The sequence below is a fragment of the Dryobates pubescens genome, chromosome 15 (assembly GCF_014839835.1).
Source record: "Dryobates pubescens isolate bDryPub1 chromosome 15, bDryPub1.pri, whole genome shotgun sequence".
NCBI lineage: Eukaryota > Metazoa > Chordata > Aves > Piciformes > Picidae > Dryobates > Dryobates pubescens.
Genome location: NC_071626.1, coordinates 24,938,471 through 24,957,250, shown reverse-complemented (window position 1 = coordinate 24,957,250; position 18,780 = coordinate 24,938,471). Strand labels below are relative to the sequence as shown.

At 50.8% G+C, this 18,780-nt stretch overlaps 1 protein-coding gene across 1 annotated transcript in view; it reads left to right on the top strand.

Annotated features, from left to right (window-relative positions):
• The window catches only part of CACNA1C (calcium voltage-gated channel subunit alpha1 C), a 669,515-nt gene that overhangs the window by 629,111 nt on the left and 21,624 nt on the right, over positions 1–18,780 (top strand). The window contains exons 34-41 of the mRNA XM_054168007.1: positions 88–216; positions 4,721–4,786; positions 8,464–8,555; positions 9,292–9,457; positions 10,314–10,441; positions 12,589–12,685; positions 15,672–15,774; positions 18,373–18,474. Coding sequence (XP_054023982.1) covers positions 88–216; positions 4,721–4,786; positions 8,464–8,555; positions 9,292–9,457; positions 10,314–10,441; positions 12,589–12,685; positions 15,672–15,774; positions 18,373–18,474 — 883 coding nt within the window. The remainder of the gene's footprint in view (positions 1–87; positions 217–4,720; positions 4,787–8,463; positions 8,556–9,291; positions 9,458–10,313; positions 10,442–12,588; positions 12,686–15,671; positions 15,775–18,372; positions 18,475–18,780) is intronic.

Sequence of the window (18,780 nt, the reverse complement as noted above, 5' to 3'; positions counted from 1 at the left end):
AGCTCTCGGCATAGCATCCTCTGTGGCCCAGGGCCCGTGTCCCTCCCATGCTGTTGTAACTCCTGCCTCTGTGCCAATGGCTTCCAGAACGCAGAGGAAAACTCTCGCATCTCAATCACCTTCTTCCGACTCTTCCGCGTGATGCGCCTCGTGAAGCTGCTGAGCCGCGGGGAGGGCATCCGGACCCTGCTTTGGACCTTCATCAAGTCCTTCCAGGTACTCCTTCACTTATACCTCGGGAAAAAACGGTTTTCTTCCCCTTCCCAGTGGCTCCTCGCAGGGAGGGTTTCACCCAGGTGCCTGAACTCAGAGAGTGCTGGTCAGAACTGGGCATGCCAGTGAGGTGGCACGGCTGAGAGCTGAGTAAATGGGGCTGTGGTGGGTTAGAATTCTTCCCCCACACACCTCCCAACATTCAATTTGCCAGACCAGCTCATTGGGAAGCAAATGAAAGCTGTATGCACAAGCAACACTACAATCTGCAATGGAATGCAAGGAAGGGGAGACCTTACTGCTCTCTACAACTCCCTGAAGGGAGGTTGTAGCCAGGAGGGGGTTGGTCTCTTCTCCCAGGCAAGCAGCACCAGAACAAGAGGACACAGTCTCAAGCTGCACCAGGGGGAAGTTTAGGCTGGAGGTGAGGAGAAAGTTCTTCACAGAAAGAGTAGTTGGCCATTGGGATGTGCTGTCCAGGGAGGTGGTGGAGTCACCATCCCTGGAGGTGGCCATAAAAGGATTGGATGTGGCACTTGGAGCCATGGTTCAGTTGCTGGGAGGTGTTGGGTCATAGGTTGGACTTGATGGTCTCTGAGGACTTTTCCAACCTTATTGATTCTATGATTCCATGAATATCCAGTAGTTACAATATTTACAATTCATAAACAGCACAAGGACCCCCCTGGTCCCCCACCCCTTCTCCCTCTCTGCCCTCCCTTACACCCCTGTACAAAAGGAGAAGAGAAAGGAGCAGAAAAGTTAGACTTAGCCAAAACAGTGCAGCCAAGGTCGAGCAGAAGCAAGTTAGTATCCCCCCCAGAGCCAAGAAGAGAAGAGAAAAGAGAGGTTGTGTTGGTCCAACCAGTTTAAGAGCCTTATCTCTCCAGCAGGGTTGTTCAGAATTATCTTTGGTTTCCTTTTCACACCCAATAGTGATTAATTTACATTTTACTACTTTCTGTTCAAGATCTGTGAAAAAAGTTTTAAAGGTACAGCCTAAACCTACCCCAGGGGCTCACTGCCTGGGCGTGAGCTGCAGCTTCAAAGCAGGAGTTCCTTGCTCGAGACCTTCCTGAGCAACTTGAGAGTTGAGCTCAGCTCAGTTACTGCCCTTCAGTCTGCTCTTTCTTCTTTCTTCTGTTTCAGCTGTATGTCATGGCTGTTGCTTTAAGCAAAACACACAGCTGTGGGGAAGGCCTGGGTCTCAACTGAGTGTCCCTTAAGCCTTCTTTTGAGGATTTCCAGTGAGTATCACAGAATGTTAGGGGCTGGAAGGGACCTCGAAAGCTCATCCAGTCCAACCCCACTGCCAGAGCAGGAGCACCTAGAGCAGATCACACAGGAACACATCCAGGAGGGGGTTAGGGTATCAGAGGAGCGTGGCTTTCATCCAGCAATAAGTTCACTTTCTTGGCTTCACATCTTTGGCCCTGGTAACGATGCCAACTCAAACTGCTGCTGCTTTTGACCTGGGAAGCAGGTTGCATCTCAGTGGTTGGTAAAGCACCAGAATAGATAGGAGAAGGCAAAGGAGACCAGACTGGATAAGAATCATCACCTCTGGAGGAAAACAAACATCAAGAGATATCTATTTGCTAGAAAAATGGCTTCCAGACAACCCCCTAACCTAGCCATGTACAGAAAAATGTTAGTTAGAGATGGAGCACAGCATTTGTGCATTTACAGGTACCTGACCTGGATTGTCTGGGCCAGCACAAGCTGGACATTATGTGGGGCAGGTCCAGAGGAAGCTTCTGGGGAAGACAGCACAGGGATACAAATAGTAGGCCAAATGTGAGAAAATATACAAGACACAGCACTGGGGAAAAGCACAGAGGGTGACCTGTGCAACATTCAAGTCTTGAAAGAGCAACCACAGATCCCTTAGATTCAGACTTAAACAGTCAATAGCATTTGTGGTTGTTCAAATGGGAAAGGAGATGAGGTTTAAAGCTTAAACCTCAGCAGCTACAACACAAGCTAGGACCAAAGCCTGCAGTGCTGTAGATCACCACAACTTCTCTCTCTGCCACCATGGATCAATCCAAACCTTTCCCAGTGCAGCTGTCAGGGGGTCTCGGTCGCCACACCACCAGGCCCATGCACGGGACCCTCATTTCGCACACTCCTTTGACTGCCAGAGGATCTAATACTACACAGCAGCTTTGTGACACATCCATACCATGAGCAACTTTTTCCATTGCTTACATGGTTGCTAACTTGCAGGTTGTTATTTGAGCAGCTCCAGTAGGAACCACTTTGTCTGCATGCACAGGGACAAGCTTCCCTTGGCACAGCTCAGCCATGCGCGATGCAGGGGACAGAGTCACACTTTCCAGTTCCAGCTTCTCCTCCCCTTGCCCCTGTGCCCCTCCAGCCTCTTTAGCAAGAGCTTGCGCTTATCCTGAGCTCAACTTGCCACAGGTCTTGGCTGGAGAGGATGAAATGGATGGGAAAGGGAGTGCCTGGTACTTCCCTCCAGTGACCTTCAGACCTTTTTGACTGGAGAACCTCTTTTAGGCAGGGTTGCAGGGAGGAAGTATCAAGGGAGGATCTTCCACAGAAAGGGAAAAACAGAAAATTATATTAAAACAAAAAAATTAAAAGCACTGCCAGCAAACCTTTTCCCTTGGAAGCCTTCAGCCACCTAGAGCATGGTATTCTCTGCTCAGAGCCCCTCTCCTGCCACTACTGGGAAGCTCCTTTGGGAGCTAAGAGTAGCTACCATGCAGAGCTCTTAACTCAGCCACTCCCACTGTCAAAATTCGGGATGCCTGCAGTTTGTCTGGCTGATCTCTGTGTCCCCACAGGCTTCCAGGAAGCTCCTCTTGCTCACGCAGGGGCAGCCTAATAGGCAGCGACCTTGTGCTCCAGCTCAGGTCGGGTCCCAGCGTAACTGCCTTGTGCTGCGTGCATGGTGCTCGGTGCTTCGGAACCAGCTGGGGCGCTGCTCAGGGGAGTGTGTGATGGGAAAATGCTCAGCGGGGTTTCCTCCTGCAGAGACAGCCGCAGAGCCCAGGCTGGCGAGTGGGAGGAGTAGGAAGTGAGAGGGGTGCTGAGGGCAAGGCGAGACCGTGGGAATCACAAGGACAAAGTGGTGAAGCCAGGGAAGGACAGAGACAGAGGAGGACAGAGCCAGAAGAGTGGAATACAGGAGGTGGGGAACCGAAGGAGCCATGGGGATCAAGGGGCAGAGTTGACTAGGAAGGGGCATCAGTGCAGAGGAGAGGACTGAGCAGAAGGACATTTTTCCCAGCCCCATCTGAAAGTTAGAAAAACTGATAAAGTTCTGCACCTCAGATCCTTCCTGGACACTGTTACGAGCTCTGTTTGGGTCTTGTGTGTGTCAGGCCCCAATTAGACAAGCACAGAATGTTTGGAGTCCAATTTTGAGCTGGTGTATCTCCACTGGTGTGTGGGAGGTAACTATGTAGATTTGTGTGACCCAGTAAAACACAGAGGGATCTGCCCCTGAGCCTTCAGGTGATGATTACAGACCTTGGTTAAAGGTTTAAATCCTTGAGATTATAACATTGGATCTCTTTGAGGTCATTTCTGCAGGTCTTAGTCAAATCTCCATAATAATCAGTGACATTTTTCCCCCAGCAGGATTTGTTTAGCCCTGGTGAATTTAGACATTAGAAACGTGTAAATAATCACATCTTTAGAAAACAACAATGCTGTTGTAAGCCTTTTATACTCCAAGAAATGGGCTCTTCAAAACCCAGCCTGTAAGTCACTGTAAGGCACATTTGTGCCCATCCATTGCCTCCGAAGTCAGGTCTCCAAGTATCTGATCTGGGCACTGTCTGTTTCAAAAGCAACAGACTAGAAAATTCCTCCTTAAAAGCCTGAGCCTGCGAGCTCCCGAGCTGTGCCCTTGATTCCTGCTAGCAGCAGAGGGAACTGATAGCACTCAACACTTTGCTGATTGCGTCGGCCTCTTCCTTAGGTAGCGCCTCTGCGTATCAGTGCTCTGCATTTCCTCTTCAGCAGCTGATCACAGGCACTTAGTGCATTGCAGGCACCATCAAAGACACCTAACACTGAACAGGGAACAAAGCTGCTGCTGCTTGAGGTGCTTAGGATCGTACCAGCCATTGTAGCAGAAGCCTTGAATTCAGATCTTAGCGGCTGTTGGCATTTCTATCACATAACCTTTAGTGCCAGAATAGCACTGTCTTTACCCTCGCTTTCCTCACTCAGACAAGGGCAGGGCCGACTGGAAGGCAGCAGAGCGGACTTGAAGGGTTCACGAGTGGGAGCCGTCAGGGTCTGCCCGGGCTGGGTGTCAGCAGAGCGGCCGCCGGCAGGCAGGCAAATGTGGGCCTCGAGTGCCACCTAGTGGTCACATGCCTAAATTGCAGCCGCCACGGCTGCAGTCAGCCTCTGCTGAGTTTCCCGAAGCCGGGAGGGAGCACGACCGAAGCTCCAGTGAGCTCCAGTGGGCCGCGATCGGGGGAGACACATTGCCCTCTCTCTTTTTTTTCTTCTCCATTTCTAGGCTCTCCCCTATGTGGCTCTTTTAATTGTGATGTTGTTCTTCATCTACGCTGTGATCGGGATGCAGGTAAGTGACGTTAAAGAGCTCAATTCTATCCCCCTTTCTTCTCCTGTTAGAGTTTTGTGAATGGACTTATAAAGTTAACTAGAGAAAAACGTGGTATGTAGGGGCTTACAGCAAGGGTTTCAGCCAGTAAAGTGAGATGGCAGCTAATTTTGGTTGGAAAACGTTTGCCTGTGCATGACACACTCCTTTTAAAAAAGGGAAAGGGAAAGGGAGAAAAGAAAAAGAAAAAAGGAAAAGGAAAATGAAAAGGAAAAGGAAAAGGAAAAGGAAAAGGAAAAGGAAAAGGAAAAGGAACAGGAAAAGGAAAAAAAAAGAAAAGGAAAGAAAAGAAAAAAAAAAGAAAATAAAAGAGAAAAGGGAAAGGAAAGGAAAGAAAAGAAAAAAGAAAAGAAAAGAAAAGAAAGGAGAAAAGGAAAAAGAAAAGAAAAGAAAAGAAAAGAAAAGAAAAGAAAAGAAAAGAAAAGAAAAGAAAAGAAAAGAAAAGAAAAGAAAAGAAAAGAAAAGAAAAGAAAAGAAAAGAAAAGAAAAGAAAAGAAAAGAAAAAAGGAAAGGAAAAAGAAAAGAAAAGAGAAAAGAAAGTCAAAAATAAGGAAAAGGAAAAGAAGGAAAAGGAGGAAAAGGAAAAGGAGGAAAAGGAAAAGGAGGAAAAGGAAAAGAAAAAGGAAAAGGAAAAGAAAAAGGAAAAAAGAGGAAAAGGAGAAAAGAGGAAAAGGAAAAAACTACCTATTCAGTGGCAGAGTGCAATAGTAAAAGGACCACATTCTAAAAGCAGCAGTGGCAGAGATTTACTGCCTGGTTCCTTGGTTCACTGTAGTTGTTTCTGTGGGTTTGTGGCCATACTGCACACAGCAAACCAAATTTTTCTCTTGGATCACTCTCACACTAGCATAAATTCCACTGAGCTGTAGAGAGCAGCTTCTGATTTACACCCCCTGAAGGTAAATATAGGATCAGACCCAAGGTACTGACACTTTGTGTTTGCACCAGTTCCTCAGGAAGCTGCATCAATACAGTGTCCTATTCAGTTTGCAAAATGAACTTGGAGCCAGCCTGAGCATTCGTTTGTGCAAGGAACTGGTATTGCATACAGACCACAGAGGAAAGGCTGTGATGTAGGCACAGTCTCTGACAGTCCCAGCCCCATTTACTGAGCTGCTTTACAAACAAAGCTTCACTTTCCAAATCAAAGATCTCACACAAGTCAGTCACAGTATCAGAGTATCACAGGAGGTTAGGGGCTGGACTGGACCTCTGGAGATCTTCCAGTCCAACCCCCCTGCCAGAGCAGGACCAGAGAATCCAGCACAGGTCACACAGGAACACATCCAGACAGGGATGGGAAGGCTCCAGAGAAGGAGACTCCACAACCTCTCTGGGCAGCCTGCTCCAGGACTCTGGGACCCTCACAGTCAAGAAGTTCCTCCTTGTGTTGAGGTGGAACCTCCTGTGCTGGAGTTTATATCCCTTGCCTCTTGTCCTGTCACAGGGTGCAACTGAGCAGACCCTGTCTCCTCCCTCTTGACCCCCAGCCCTCAAATACTGATAGCCATTGATCAGATCCCCTCTCAGTCTTCTCCTCTCCAGACTAAACAGCCCCAGGGCTCTCAGCCTCTCCTCATAGGGCACATGCTCCCATCCCTTAATCATCCTTGTAGCCCTTGGTTAGACTCTCTCGGGCAGATCCCTCTTGAACTGGGGAGCCCAGAACTGGATGCAATATTCCAGGTGGGGTCTCAGCAGGGCAGAGTAGAGTGGGAGGAGAACCTCCCTGCATCTGCTGGACACACTCCTCTTAATGCACAATCATTTGGGCACTGCTAGAGTTAGGTATTTTACTCTGCAATTCTGTTCCTTTTTCTGTCAGCTAGTTTGCAGTTGGCTGTTTAAGCCTTGTCTTACGCTCAAGCCTCTGTTTAAATCATCTCAGCAGCCTGAAGATCATACCTCTGTCTTTCACATTGATCTGGATTGCTGGATAGCTTCCTGCCCTCACCAACTTTTCTCACCTTCCCTCACTGCTTAGAGCCCACAGTGGCTTTGTGTGCAAATGGTCTCTCAGCTATTCTGTGTGCTGCTCTCTCAAACCTGCTGACAGGTGGAGTTCCCTCACACACAGCAGGACATGGAGGAAGGAAAATCCTTCCTCGCCCCATTAAGCAGCTACCTGTCCCAGATCTGATGGAAATATCATTTCCCATATGAAGGAGACCTAGCACTTTAGCTCAGCTACTGCCTTGGTTTGCAGCGTAACAACATTCAAGCCTCACTGCCTGAATGTGCTCAGGTGGAAAAATCCAACCTGATGCTGATGGATGAAGTCATTTATATTGTGGCCCAGGAGGCACAGACTGGAGAGGCCAGAAGAGAGGAACATCTGCCTACAGCTCCTTGTGGATGCCTAAAGAAGAGCACCTGCAGCAGCTGTCGCCGGTGCTTTGTGAGCACGGGAAGCTGCTCACAAAGCCAGAAGGAAAATCAGACTTCCAGCATGGGAAGTTCCCTTGCCTACACTTGTCTGAAGTGAAAAATATGAGCTGCCTCAACCCAGGCTGTCTCTGAGCATTTGAGCTGTCCTCCTGCACCCCCTGGGTGCAGCTGGGGCTATCCCTGCTACCTGCAGTGTAGGGGCAGGTGGGACTGCAAGAGGCACACAAGTCCTTGAGGAACCCCGGCAGAAAGCATGCAGCCAGCAGACCCTGCCTCTGCTCTGGCATGGCCTCCTCACCACAGTCACTGCACTGCTCTCCAGGTCCTTGTTTCTCTTGGGGTGTTAATCACTGGGGACATTTGACTGAAAAGAAGCTTCATGTTCCCTCTGAGCTTCTCTGTGTCCTGCTGCTCCTTTTGGCGAGGAGATTACAGCTCTCAGGCCTCGAGATCTCTGTCACGTTGCTATCAATGGGGAATAAATAGTCCTGACTGGCTCTGCTGCCAGGCAAGGTTTGTTCAGCTCTCAGTCCTGGTGCTTGAAAGTACCAAAGACCTTTCCAAGGAAGTCTGAAACCCTCCTGCACTGAGAACTTCACATCCAAGGGCAGGGCCCCCCAGAAAGGTTGAGCCTAGAAAGAAGCTGTAAGCCGCTCTTGTCTGGGTAATTGTCATCTTCACGCTGCTGCCTTCTGGAGGGGTGGGGGGAACTGAAACACCTGCTGATGACAAGTGTGGCTACCCGAGGGCAGGCATTTGGACAATCTCCAGATCTATGGCAACATACTTTACGTTGGTTTGGGGAGATCTAAGGCACCCCACCGAGCTGGAAGCTCAAGGCTTTGCAGCTGCTTGTCTCCTGCTATCATTTCCTCCTGGTGAAGACAGATAAGCCATGCAGGAAGGAGCCTGTTCTTTGTCACTGATTTCTTTCAGCTGGACCCCCTGCCCATGTGAGTGTGTGTGTGTGTCGTGGTAAGGCCTCCTATCACATAGTCCCAGCTTATTAAATAAGGAAGGAAGTCTTGTTTCAACAAGAGCTGCTTCTTGCTACCGAGCGAGAGCGCTTCTGGTGATAAAAGCGCCGGCGAGGGAGGCACCAGCAAGCGTGAGAGACCTGTCAGAGTGTTTGCTTAGGAGAAGAGCAGATCGTGCTCAGGAGGAGAGTCAGGGCGAGGCCAGGAGCCATGAGTCAGAGGAGGTCTGGGGGTTTGCAGAGCTAACCTGAAGAGACCTCTGCTTCCTGCCAGGTGTTTGGGAAAATCGCGCTGAACGACACCACCGAGATCAACCGCAACAACAACTTCCAGACCTTCCCCCAGGCAGTGCTGCTGCTCTTCAGGTAGGTGGCTGACAGCTCTGGGAGCATGGCTCCCCTGCCCCTGGGCACAGCTCATCTCCTCCTACCCTCTCCTGCTCACGAGGTGCATAGAAACTGCTGGCTCTTAGTGGGGCAGCCCGGGAGCTATGGCAGGTGGCACAACCAGGCCAGGAAGCCTTGCACCATGCCAGCTGACACAGCCCAACACTCAGGCCTGGGGAGGGAGGCAAGCCAGGAGGCTAGCCAGTTTTCAGCACTCCCCAGTTGACTTCCAGCTTGTTTTAGCAGGGAGAGGAACATGAACTGCCATTCATGCTTGGCATGGCCGTGCCCAGCTCAGCTTAGCACATCCCCCCTGCTCCATCTGTGGGCCAGGGTCAGGAAGGGGTGCTGAAGGGGTGGAGAGTTAGCATGAATTCCACACTCTTCCCTTGTTTGCAAGCAGATTTTTCCATGCCATCCATAGCCACATCACACATGTCTCAGTAACTCTGGCTGGTTTGAGCTTTACAGCCCTGTACTCAGACTAGCCAAAGCCAGTCATGATCAAGATGCTGGTGATGGCAATTAAGCCAAAAAGAGTGCCAGGCTATGCTAGTGTATGCCCAAGCCCAGACACCAGCCTAACTCACTCTCAATTGATGTCAGTGGCAAAATTCCCATCAATGTTCCTGGGAGCAGGAACAGGTTGCTAATGTGCCAGTCCCTCTGGCATCAAAGGTCACTGCTGTCTTCCCTTGCCCTTTGCCATGCTCAGGTGTGCCACCGGTGAGGCCTGGCAGGAAATCATGCTGGCATGTCTCCCAGACAAGAAGTGTGACCCAGAGTCAGAGCCAGCCAACTCCACCGAAGTTGATCACTCCTGTGGCAGCAGCTTTGCTGTTTTCTATTTCATCAGCTTCTACATGCTCTGTGCCTTCCTGGTGAGTCCACCCCAGCAGCCAAAGCCTGTCTGCTCTCAGACTGAGCTCCTACCCCTCCCCAGACATCAGAAGGATCTCAAAGAGGGGAGCTCTCCTCCCCAGAGGGTCTTTCCCAGCGGCACCCCTTTCAGTGACAGCACTCCCATGGTCACTGCCATTCCTGCCTCACTCCCCTTTGGGGGGATGCTGTGCTTGTAATCCCAACCCTTTGTGCACAGCAAAGTAGCACTCTTCCCTCCTCCCCCTCAATGGGGAAACCAAATTAGCCTGCTGTGGGCTGTGCTGAGGCTAGCAACGCCTCAGCCACACTTCCCACCTTCCCTCCTACCTTCCTTCTGGCTGCTGAGCAGGTTTTTCCCCCCCCTGCCAGCAGCAATGACTGTGAGAATACACAGATCCCACTTGCATCTGCTCCCTGTTGGCAGTGCAGCATTGCTCAGAGCTCAGCACATGCTCTGCAGCTGGCATCAGTGCACAAAACTCTCTTGGTGAACAGCAGCAACATTTCAGAAGTTGTGGTCTTGGGCCAAAAGAAGAGACTTTTATCTCAGCCCCTCTGCCTATAGAGCTGGCCTCTTCTGCTGGGCAAAGATACAGGTAAATAAAAAGCCATCACAGCATGTCCAAGCATCCAGCAGGCTTGGGCCTCCTCCACTTAGCAGGGAAGAGCAAAACATGACCAGCTGAGAATATCTTGCCTGCACTTCAACTAGGGGGCTGGCAGGGGGGGAGCAGAGAAACCAGCCCCAGTGGCTTCCTGGCTTTATAAGTCCAACTCCAGCCCTTAAATGGAGAGCCCAGTAAAGTCTGTTGTTGCCTGCCTCACCCATCGAGTCATCTCTGTCCTTGTTTGCAGATCATCAATCTTTTTGTAGCTGTTATAATGGATAACTTTGATTACCTGACCCGGGACTGGTCCATTCTAGGACCGCACCACCTGGATGAGTTTAAAAGGATCTGGGCAGAGTATGACCCTGAAGCCAAGTAAGTAACCCAGCCTGGATGTCAGAGCTCCTCAGGAGAACAGGCCCATTCTTTCCTGTTCTCTAGATCCAGTGCAGTAAGTGCCATGCTCCTCCTGCTGCAACACTGCGGGGTTTGCTGCCAAAAAAATCCTAAACCATCACTGCTAGTGACTTTGTAAGCCAGCAGTGCAGGGAGACACACTAAAAATCTCAGCCTTTGTGCTGCAGTGTCACCTGGAGGGACATTGCTTCACTTTCAGTAGGAGTAGGTATAGACTGGCGGCAGGAGATGGAGCAAAGGAGGTTAAAGAGCTGGTTTATTGCTGCGTGTGTTTGAGGTACTGAGCTGTGACTCTTCCGTTTGACTTTCCACACAGCAGAGCTGCTGTGCCCAAATCTCTGCTTGGTTTTGTGTCCCATTGGCCCATCACAACCTGTGCCTTCACATGGCTGGCTGCAGGGTTGTGCTTATCACCAGCTCTGCCTGGGTTTAAAGTTACACAAAACCAGCTCATGCAAGGCCTTCATTGAGATTCAGTATGATGCTCTCTGTTTGACACATGCTTAGGCTTCAAGTGCATCAAGATCCCTGTGGCACTGCCATGCAGTTGACAGCTGTAATTGCAAAGCCCCCTCCATAATGCAAAAGCTGTGGGGAAAGCTCTTGGCATAGACTAAAAGCAGATCTCTTTAGGAGATGTAGTGTCAAGATTAGCGTGGGCTCAGGCTCTGCAGTATGTGAGGCCGTGTCACGTTATCAGAGTGGTCTGTAAGCTGAAACCTTTCTTCCCATCCAGGGGGACTTCCCAGGGAGACTTCTAATGTGGCTAGGAGATAAGCACAGAATTCTAATAGATATGCTGTTTGTTAGCAAAAGAGATGCCTCTCTTTGTGCTTGTTTGAAGGCAACACTGCTGTGGCTGAAGCCTTACAATAGAGAGCTGTTCAGATGACATCCTGTTCCTTCCCATCTATAAATGGGAAGTTCTTTGTTCCCTTTTCCCCACCCAAGTCCCAGGCTTGAAGCCCCACCTTTGTCATAGGTAGCTCTCCTCCCTCCATTGAGAGACTTTGTCTTTTGAGATGCCATTTACAGAACTCAAAAGCAACTCCAGCTGCTGCTCTAGAGGAAGTTCAGCACTTTGATTTACACAGGCTCCAGTGGCAGCCCAAAGCATAAACAATGATCAGAAGACAGTGGCTTGGGGCTATTTATATGGGAGGTAAAGCACCAGGAGGAAAAAAGAGTCCCTTTGCACCTCTGTGCCTGCTGTAGCCCTGCAAACAACAAGTAAATAAGCAGCCACAGATTTTGAGCAGGTCATTGGTGGGGGGGAAACCTCAAACTGTCTGTTCATGGACTAAGAAACTGCAGCATTCAGAACACTGAAATCAGTTCTTGCAAGTGTTGACTCACGTGGGACTGACGGCTGGGGGCTGTGTTCTAGTGGAAAGCGTCTGAGCGCTGGACAAAGCCTGAGGGATGCTCTGAATGCTGGAGGACTGAAAGAACAATACCTTAAGCCATGCCTGGGCTACAGGGAGTGGTGGCATGGGGCTGGAGAGGTCTGAATGATACTTCATCCAGTTCTGGAGCCCCTATTACAGGAAGGATCTGGAGGTGCTGGAGTGTGACCAGAGAAGGGCCACAAGGATGAGCAGAGGGCTGGAGCTGCTCTGCTATGGAGACAGACTGAGGGAGTTGGGGTTGTGCAGGCTGGATAGGGGAAGGCCCCGAGGAGACTTTCTTGTGGCCTTCCAGTATCTGAAGGAGGCTCCAAGAAAGCTGGGGAGGGATTTCTTAGGATGTCAGGTAATGATAGGGCTGGGGGAAATGGAACAAAACTGGAAATGGGTAGATTGAGATTGGATGTTAGGAAGAAGTTCTTCCCTGTGAGGGTGGTGAGAGACTGGCACAGGCTGCCCAGGGAGGTGGTGGAAGCCTCATCCCTGGAGGTGTTTGCAGCCAGGCTGGATGTGGCTGTGAGCAACCTGCTGTAGTGTGAGGTGTCCCTGCCCATGGCAGGGGGGTTGGAACTGGCTGCTCCTTGAGGTCCCTTCCAACCCTGGCAATTCTCTCTGAGTCTAGCAGCATGGGCACCCTGCAGGCAGCCCAGCAGGCGTCCCGTGGGGAGGATGCAGCCCTCACTGTGCTCTCTTCTTCAGGGGGCGGATCAAGCACCTGGACGTGGTGACCTTGCTTCGGCGGATTCAGCCCCCGCTGGGCTTCGGGAAGCTGTGTCCTCACCGGGTGGCTTGCAAAGTAAGGCACGGCAGCGGCTCGGCAGCCGGGGGGGCACTTTCCTGCTAACCCTGGGCGCCCCCCGGATGGCTGCCCGCGGGGCGGGGGGGGGTTAGCGCCGGTCCCGGCAGGGCCGGCCCCAGCAGCAGCATTTGAAGCGGAGCCCCAGCCGCCCTGCGCCGCTCACCGGCTCCCCAGGGCGGCACCAGCCTCTCCGGGGGTGAGGGGCAGCAGCGGGCGAGTTGTATGCTGGCCAAAGGCATCAGCGCACCACTGAGCCTCGCTCCAGCTACCTCTGGTGGGTTGAAATTACTCCCCCCAAAATACAATTGCCAGACCAGCTCAGCTGGAAAGCAAATCAAGCTCTGTTTCCACAGGCACGCTAAAATCTAGGCATAGGGAGTGCAATGAATGTGTACAAAACAGACAATGTTTACATATATGTGCAATTTATAACCAACACAAGAACCCCCCTGGGCAAAACCAGGGGGCTACCAACAGCTTCCCCCTCCCTGCTCCCTCCCCCCACCCTATCCAAGGGAAAAGAAAAAGAAGGGCAGAAGGTAGCTTGTTAGTTCTTAGCCACACCAAGAATGCAGCCAAGGTCAGCAGCAGCCAAGCAAAAGCTGCCAGCTGGTACCTGCTGGAGCAAAGAAACCAAAAAGAGTTAGTTTATACAACTAACTTGATGTTAGTTATCAGACCACTGGGATTAATTAACCCTTATCATTATTTTCCCTTTAACATCCAGTGGTGATTTATTTACCTCCTACCACTTCCTACTCAATCTGTGGAAAATTTCCCTAGGCATCAGCCTAAAACTGCCACACTGTGAGCAAGCATCTGTGCTAACTACAGCTCTCCAACCCCAAGCCCCAAGTGACTCACCCACACCTGTCTTTGTGGTAGCAAAGGCACATCCCAGGAGAGAGAAGGACAGGCAGCAATAAGAGGGCAAGTGGAAATACCTCTTGAGATGTTCTTTGGTCTAAGCAGTGCACCAAAACCCCACTGTTACGTCTCTCTTTTGCTTGAAGGAGAGTTGTTAAGCAGCAGCAAGGTGAGCACCTGATCTAGTGTGAGGTGTCCCTGCCAGTGGCAGGGGGGTTTGGAAATGGATGGTCCTTGAGGTCGCTTCCAACCCTGACAGTGCTGTGGTTTAAACACACCAAGGGCAGGGGCAGGTTTGCTGTGCACATGTGGCGCTCGTTGCCTGGCTTGTGAGAGGGGCTGTGAAAAAGGACTCTAGCTGGTGGACAATAACATGTTTATAACCTTTATGCTTCCTTCCCTCGAAGTTCTTTACCTCCCTACAAGTCCCAGATTTTCCATGAGATACTTGTAGCTGTTTTAGTGTCAGAGCACAGTGCAAAGCCCGGGGCCTGTTCACAGGGATGTATGACTGCAGCTGTGTGACAGCCCCCTGCAGCACTACAGCCTGGGGTCAGAGTGGCTGAGAGCAGCCAGGCAGAAAGGGACCTGAGGGTACTGGTTGAGAGTAGACTGAACATGAGCCAGCAGTGTGCCCAGGAAGCCAAGAAGGCCAATGGCATCCTGGCCTGCATCAGGAACAGTGTGGCCAGCAGGAGCAGGGAGGTCATTCTGCCCTGTACTCAGCACTGGTTAGGCCACACCTTGAGTCCTGTGTCCAGTTCTGGGCTCCTCAGTTTAAGAAGGACATTGAGACACTTGAACATGTCCAGAGAAGGGCAACAAGGCTGGGGAGAGGCCTTGAGTACAGCCCTGTGAGGAGAGGCTGAGGGAGCTGGGGTTGCTTAGCCTGGAGAAGAGGAGGCTCAGGGGAGACTTCGTTGCTCTCTACAACTACCTGAAGGGAGGCTGTAGCCAGGTGGGGGTTGGTCTCTTCTCCCAGGCAACCAGCACCAGAACAAGAGGACACAGTCTCAAGCTGTGCCAGGGGAAGTTTAGGCTGGAGGTGAGGAGAAAGTTCTTCTCAGAAAGAGGAATTGGCCACTGGGATGTGCTGCCCAGGGAGGTGGTGGAGTCACCGTCCCTGGAGGTGTTCAAAAAGGATTGGATGTGGCACTTGGAGCCATGGTTTAGTTGTCAGGAGGTGTTAGGTATTAGGTAATCAGTTGGACTTGATGATCTCTGAGATCTTTTCCAACCTGGTTGATTCTGTGTGATCCTGTGACTGCTGTGGCCTGCTGCTGACACCCTTCAATCTGGTTCAGTCCACAACTGCAGTGGTAGCAATGGGGGTGACAACACTCTTTACTCCAGTTTGGACCAGCCCTGTTACCTGAAAGTGGCAGAAGACAGAGCTCAGACAAAGCCAGCCCCAGAAAGCATAAGAGTTCAAGCCAAGTCCCTGGTGTCTCTTACCTCCTAAGACAGAATCTGGTGACTGTGCTCCATCTGTCTCCAATGCATGTTGCTGGTCTCACTGAAGTTCACCCTCTATCTAAAACAGTACTCAGCACTCACTCTCTGTCTTACATGGCTCTGCAGACTTACTGCAGGGCAGACACAGCCTTGTGAAAGGGAGAGGGGGAGTAGCTGAATAAAGCAGCCCAGCTTTCATGTTCAGTTAACCCCCTTCCTCCAAGCCTGACACCTAACAGGAAGATTCTGGATCTCTGCTTATATACATTTGCACCAGGCACAGCTTTAGAGCAGGTGAGTTTCCAAGCACCTCAGGAGGTATGAAGCTGGCTTCTGGTAAGAGAAAAAAAAGTGTCGTTTAAAAGCCACTGGAACAAATCTCTCTCTGTGGGCAAATGGGGAAAACAGAGGCTGGAAAGTGATAACCACATTGAAGAAAGAGCATCCAGCAATGGAAGAGAGACCCCAGGGCAAGCACACCGTGGTTGGGAGCACTGGTGGACGTGACAAGTACTTTTACAGTTGTGTAGCTAAATCCACAGGCCAGGGATGCTCACATAAGAGGGGTGGTGGGTCTGGAGGGCATCACAATGGCATAAGGAAGGGCATGCTTCAGCCCCCATGTTGACAGTGTGATTGTTCTTTCCTTGTCGTCCCCCAGCGCCTTGTGTCCATGAATATGCCACTGAACAGCGATGGGACTGTCATGTTCAATGCCACTCTCTTTGCATTGGTCAGAACAGCACTGAGGATCAAGACAGAGGGTAAGAAGCTTACTGACTACAAGGGGTACAAAAGCAGCTGGGTGGTGTTCACACCAGAGTGTGCTGAGCTGGAATACAACTGTAAGGACACCTTGTGCAAAATGATCCCAGTTACTTACATGCAGCACATGGTACATAAAGCAATGACCTTCTTTCTAGGGAGAGAACAGTGATCTTCCAATCCTAGGGAAGCAAAAGAGCTTGGACTTGAGGGTCTCACCTCACTAAAACTCCTCCTGTGCTTCCATTAGCATCAATTAATATTGCAGTATAGTGACAGTGGTGTGGTAGGCCTTAAAGACAGATGAGAAGTGAACAGACTGCTGAGAGCTTTGCACAGACCAGGAGGTATAGCTGGGGAAAGCAGACAAGATCCTGGCTCAGATTGTCAGCTTTGTGGCACTCTGCCTCCTGCTGTAATGAAAGATCATGGTCCTGAGTCAAAACCTGGTTTCATATATTGATAAGATGATCTAAAAGAGCACATAGATTGGCAGCTAAGCACTTCTGCCTGGGGCTGTTCAGCTTGGAGAAGAGAAGGCTCCAGAGAGACGTAAGAGTGGCCTTCCAGTACCTGAAGGGGGCTACAAGAAAGATGCAGAGAGACTGTTTGCAAAGGCCTGCAGGGACAGGACCAGGGGCAATGGCTTCAAACTGGAGCAGAGCAGATTGAGATTGGATGTTAGGAACAAGTTCTGCACCATGAAGGTAGTGGAACACTGGAACAGGTTGCCCAGGGAGGTGGTTGTGGGAGCCCAGAGAGGCTGGACAGGGCTCTGGGCAACCTGATCTAGTTGGGGATGTCCCTGCTGACTGCAGAGGGGGTTGGACTGGATGAGCTTTGGAGGTCCCTTCCAACCCAGACTATTCTATGATTCTCTGATTCTGTAACTCTATGATTCTATGATTCTGGCCACAGGGAACCAGAGCCCTGCTTACTGTGTTGGGATTATACTGACAGCTGGGCCAAAACAAAAAAAAAGTGGTAAAAGTTTTTAAAGTGGCATTAAGGCCTTGAATATTGTGCTAAACAGACCCTGTCTGCTGCCAAACACACCATCCTGAGGCATAAAAAACCCACCAACCACAACTGCTGTAGGACATCTTTGTGTCTTATGCAACAGAGACCTAAACCCCATTGTTTTCTTTGCCTCAAACTCTTGGAGCAATTGCCAGTGAACCCCTGGGAGACCACCTAAAGCCTCAGAATGCTTTCTTGCAGGTGGTTAGGGCAGGAGTTTGAAAATAGACCTCCACACTTAGATTTCTGCCTCTGATGTGGTCCACCTGTTCCATCCTCAGCAAGTTACTCAGTGTCCCCTTCTTTGCTGCATCCTCTTGAGACAGCTGCTGCCATGCAGAGCCCTGTGCAGCACACTGAGGAGCCTTGGATGTGTTAAACCTGGGCCCATCAAACCAGCCAGATTTCTTTCCAAGAGGCTTCTCACCCTCAAGCAGATCAACACTTCCACCCAATTCAGTGTCATCTGCAAACACCGAGGGTGCCCTCAGTCCCCTCAGCCAGGTCATTGAGAAAGATGTGAAAGAGAACTGGCCCCAGCACTGAGCCCTGGGGAACAGCACTAGTGGCCAGCCACCAACTGGATGTGGTGCCATTCATCACCACTCTTTGGGCCTGGGCAGTTTTTAACTCAGAGGAGCATCCACGCAGCCAAGCCATGTGCAGAGAGTTTCTCCAGGAGGAGCTGTGGGAGGCAGTGTCAAAGGCTTTACTGAAGTCTAGATAAACAACATCCACAGCCTTTCCCTCATCCACTACCTGAGTTACCTTGTGCTGAAGGAGATCAGGTTCATCAGGCAGGCCCCTCGTGAGCCAGTGCTGACTGGGCCTGATTGCCTGCTTGCCCTGCACACGCTGCCTAATGGCACTCAGGCTGGTCTGACCCATGACCTTCCCAGGCTGACAGGTCTGCAGTTCTGGGTCTTCCTTCTGGCCCATCTTGTAGATGGGTGTCACATTTGCTGGTCTCCATTCAGCTGGGGCCCTTCCACTTAGCCAGGACTGCTGCTAAATGATGGGAAGTGGCTTGGTGAGCACTTCTGCCAGCCCCCTCGGTACCCTGAGGTGTAACCCATCTCACCGACTTGTGTGCAGCTGGGAGGCAGGGACTGCAGCAGGTAACTCTTGGGAAGTGCTGCAAGCAGGCCCAGGTCTTCAGATTCCTAGATGCATCTTTACCACCAATTATTCATGCTCCCCAAGCTGCAGTTTTTCATTAACTGACCTCTGTTCTCCTTGGATTCAACCTTCACTGGGTCTCAGCTGAAATCCACAGCTTTAGATGTGACTATTGCTTTTCAGGACAAAGTAGCAGCATGGCTCTGTTTTTCCCTGGCTGTTGCAGACTGTCAGTCAGCAGCAGTCACCTTCATCCCCTGCCATGACTATGCAGATTGCAGGATGAAGCCCTCTTGCTGTGAAGGCCTTTAGCAGCGGTCGGAGCGTCTCTCGGCCCAAACCTCTCCACGACTGAACAAGCACCGACACTGTTCCTCCTAAGGCTGCCGTGCCAGACACGAAAATGCAGCTCTGCAGGGTCTGCTTAATTCCTGTCTCTGATGTTTTTCACCCTGCAGGTAACCTGGAGCAAGCCAACGAAGAGCTCAGAGCAATAATCAAGAAAATTTGGAAGCGCACCAGTATGAAGCTGCTGGACCAGGTGGTGCCCCCCGCGGGTGGTGAGTGCAGGATCTCATCCCGCTCTGCAGCTCTCCTTTTCCCCCACCTGCCATATCCTGCTGCACCTCCTGATCATCAGGTGGAATATGGGGTACAAGTTTTCTTCCATATCCCACCAGACTGAGATCTCTTTCTGCCTGTCCATAGTGCTGAGAAATCATGAAAGGAAGAGAAGGTGCAGAAACAGGAGCCAGAAACCTCTGTTCCATGAACTTATCCCTGTTCGATCACAAGCATTTGCTCTCCTGGACACTACTTGGTGTCTGCTGGGGGGGAATAAGCAAGCAGAGCTAAGTAGCTGCGGG